General features: G+C 42.8%; 1 protein-coding gene across 1 annotated transcript; it reads right to left on the bottom strand.

The window, feature by feature from the left end:
- Positions 1-292: 292 nt before the first annotated feature.
- Positions 293-1,196, bottom strand: LOC112142135 (serine protease HTRA3-like; the record flags this gene model as incomplete). The annotated part of the gene is given in 1 exon segment (XM_036211212.1): positions 293-1,196. A coding segment is annotated over 1 exon segment (417 nt), but the record flags the coding sequence as incomplete, so codon positions are not given.
- Between the last annotated feature and the right edge of the window lie 1,819 nt (positions 1,197-3,015).

Below are 3,015 nucleotides of genomic sequence, written 5' to 3'. Positions count from 1 at the left end.
AAAAAACGTTGAAAATAATGAAGTTTATATTAAAATAGCAAAAATTTTAGGACATTTTGCTTTTTTTCCCCCAATATTTTTTTCAAACGGTTTCATTTGGGTTTAAAATATTTATGGCCCCAAAGTTGCTCCATATATTTTTATGTTTATCAAGTAAGTTTAAAAAAGAAAAACTTACATTTGCAATTGAAGATAATTGAGATTTTAAGGTTTATGTCACATCCACCGCATTGACGAAAGTATCGGTATCGATATCAGCGATATTGACCGGTATCACCCGGCATCTCACCCTACCTGCGCTGCTTTCACACGGCCCCTTGTGGGTCTGGCTGACGCCCGGCTGGCCCTGCTGCAGAGCCGCCCTGCTGGTCGCCTTCAGCTGGCACACGTTACTGTACGTCTTGCCGTCGCTGCCGCAGACTCTGTGGCCCAGCTTGCACTGACAGAAGCCCTTGGAGAGCCGCTTTCCCGCCGGGTGCTTGCACTCCAGCCCGTCCCCGCACGGCAGGTCGTCTTTTCGGCCGCACGGCTCCCCCTCCGCGCCCGCGCAGACCAGGCAGCAGTTGCAGCGGTCCGGCACGTACCCGCTGGGGCAGCTGGGGCTCGGACAGCTGCTGACATCGCACCGAGTCGGACACTTTGCTTTCGGCTCTGCGTTTGCAAATCCGCCGAGGTAAAAGAGCAAGGAGCTGAACCACACGACCTGCATTGTCCTCGATGCAAAGTAGGTCAAGCTTTACGCGGATGTCTTCCTCAGAGGTTCCTCCCTCCGCGGAAAGTCTGGAGATAGAAATCTTACAGCATCCGCCTGCTGTCTGTGTGCGTGGGGATCTGGTTTTCCCTTCAAACCAGACCAAGCAGAAAGTAAACATCAGCTCCTGCAGGATGAACTCCTCCAGCTGTTCAGCCGGCAACTCTGTCCCACAGCGGTCAGGTATGGCAAGCCATAAGGGCCGCCTTCACCAGCAGGCGCCAAGTTATGGCAAGCCAAAAAGGGCCAATATCACTATCGTTTAAATTAGTGATGGTCATCTGTGACGGCCAATGGTGACTGCAAATATTAGGAAGTGTAGACTGTGCATTTCCCAGGGAGAATATAAAGCTTTATTAACCCCCTGGAACCTACTACTTGTGAATTTGCCTCTGTATTTTCAGTTTGAAAGACTACATGCATGCTTATTTGGTATCATTGTATTCAGTACAACCTCTCCTATGTGACACTACCTTTATTTTGTATTTTTTTCATGTTGTATTCACACACTAAACATAAAATCATGCAAAAACAGAAAATTCCATCTGGAAAAATGCGACTCATTTTGATGTGTAAACTCCAAAAATGTTTACCAAGCTGTTTTTACAACATAGAATGAAAGTTNTTTCTGTTGATAGAAGAACATCACAGACCTCCCAGGTCAATGATGTGACTTTTCTTATGCTGTTATACAGACAGTGATCAGTCTGCCTGTGTGGCTTCAGCTTCCAGGCAGCCAAAAAAAAAAAGATTTTTTCTCCTAAGAGCACTGCTGTCTATTTGACATATTTCCTGGAATTCTAATTATTTTCTTTGTTAATTTTTTTTCATCTTTTTCATTTTTCTCATCCATATTCCTTGTGTTTGTGAGGAATTATAAAAGGGCTTTAGGGAGAAGTTTGATCCAGCTGGATTTCAGGTTTGTCCGTCTGGAATCTGCTCACAGGTGGAGGCGTGTCTGTCTACTCTGTTGCTCGCTTCTCGTAACAGCGGTGGGACTTTCGCAGAGAAATGCAGAGTTTCCATGATTTTTTGACAACTCCGGTTATGGTTGTTGTTGTAAACTCATGTCGGATCCCATCCCAAAATAAAATCCTGATCAATTTCCTCCTTGTGGGATTTCTAATAGTGGACAGCTCCGTTTTGCTCCGCCCCACCACAGGCATGTTCCCCTGCATTGAAGTTGTCAGATCAAAGTTTGTCTTCCGCCTAATTCATTAAAATAAAAAATGTATTTTGTCCAAAAACTACAAATAAGGGTGATATTCTCCCTTTAATTCAATAAAATATCAGTGACTAGCAAATGAGGAAAAAACAACCAAGAAAAAAAGCAAAACAGGCAAGGGTTAGCCAGTGTGTTGAAGTGCTGTAAGAAATGTCATAACCAAGACAGAGCTTTTCTTAGAAATTGCAAAATAGTTCATTACTCAGTCTTATCTCAATTATTGCAAATGAGGCTACTGTGTGTGTCGAGATGGGCAGGTCATTTCCCCACTGTGGGGATCTGAGAGCCGAAAAATGTAGCTTCTTGTTCCATGTTGTGAAAAAAACAGACGTCAGTCACTTGCAGAGTGTAGTGTGCATACAGTGGAATAGACCATCTTCATACTGTTCAGGAGCTGTGGAGTTTACCATTCTTTACATGTCAGGAATACAAATTGGATACTAGCTGATTTTTGAAGACAATGTAAAGATGTGAAGAGAGGAGTCAGTTGAGTTTTTTTTTTCTCTCGGTTGGTTAAAAAACGAGGTGTGCAGCTGCTACTCAGATCATCTGAAGAGGCTTGAGTGTGCACGTTGGTGGCCCCATGAAAAGTGTATTACAGTAACTAAATCAAGAAATGACATGTGCCTACTGATGAAGACATGAGACAATGCTTTTGAATTTTGTACAGATTAATGCTTATTCGGAAACGGTAGAATTATTTTTGCTAAAACTCATACGGTCATCAGTGACGACTTCTAAATTCTTAGCTAACTATAGAGACAATTACTGAAGATCCCAAAATAATAGTAAAGATTTGCTGTCTTGGTAGGTTCAGCTAAAGAGGTTTTTCTTTCATCCAAGTAGTTGTGTGAAAATCTGGACCATTCATCTGGAGGAAAATGGTGTCTCCGTCATAGAACTGATAAGAGAAACATTGTGAGCAAACAATGGTACTTAGAGACTTGGTAAAAAGAGGGAACAAGTGCCAAGAACAGAACCATTAGAAACACCAGTAAAAAAAAAGGTGAGATCTGGGTTCCTCTCTTAAGATACCTTG

The sequence above is a fragment of the Oryzias melastigma genome, unplaced genomic scaffold (genome assembly GCF_002922805.2).
Source record: "Oryzias melastigma strain HK-1 unplaced genomic scaffold, ASM292280v2 sc01076, whole genome shotgun sequence".
Lineage (NCBI taxonomy): Eukaryota > Metazoa > Chordata > Actinopteri > Beloniformes > Adrianichthyidae > Oryzias > Oryzias melastigma.
Note: the sequence above shows the minus strand (reverse complement) of the source record. Positions and strands in the feature narration are given on the sequence as shown.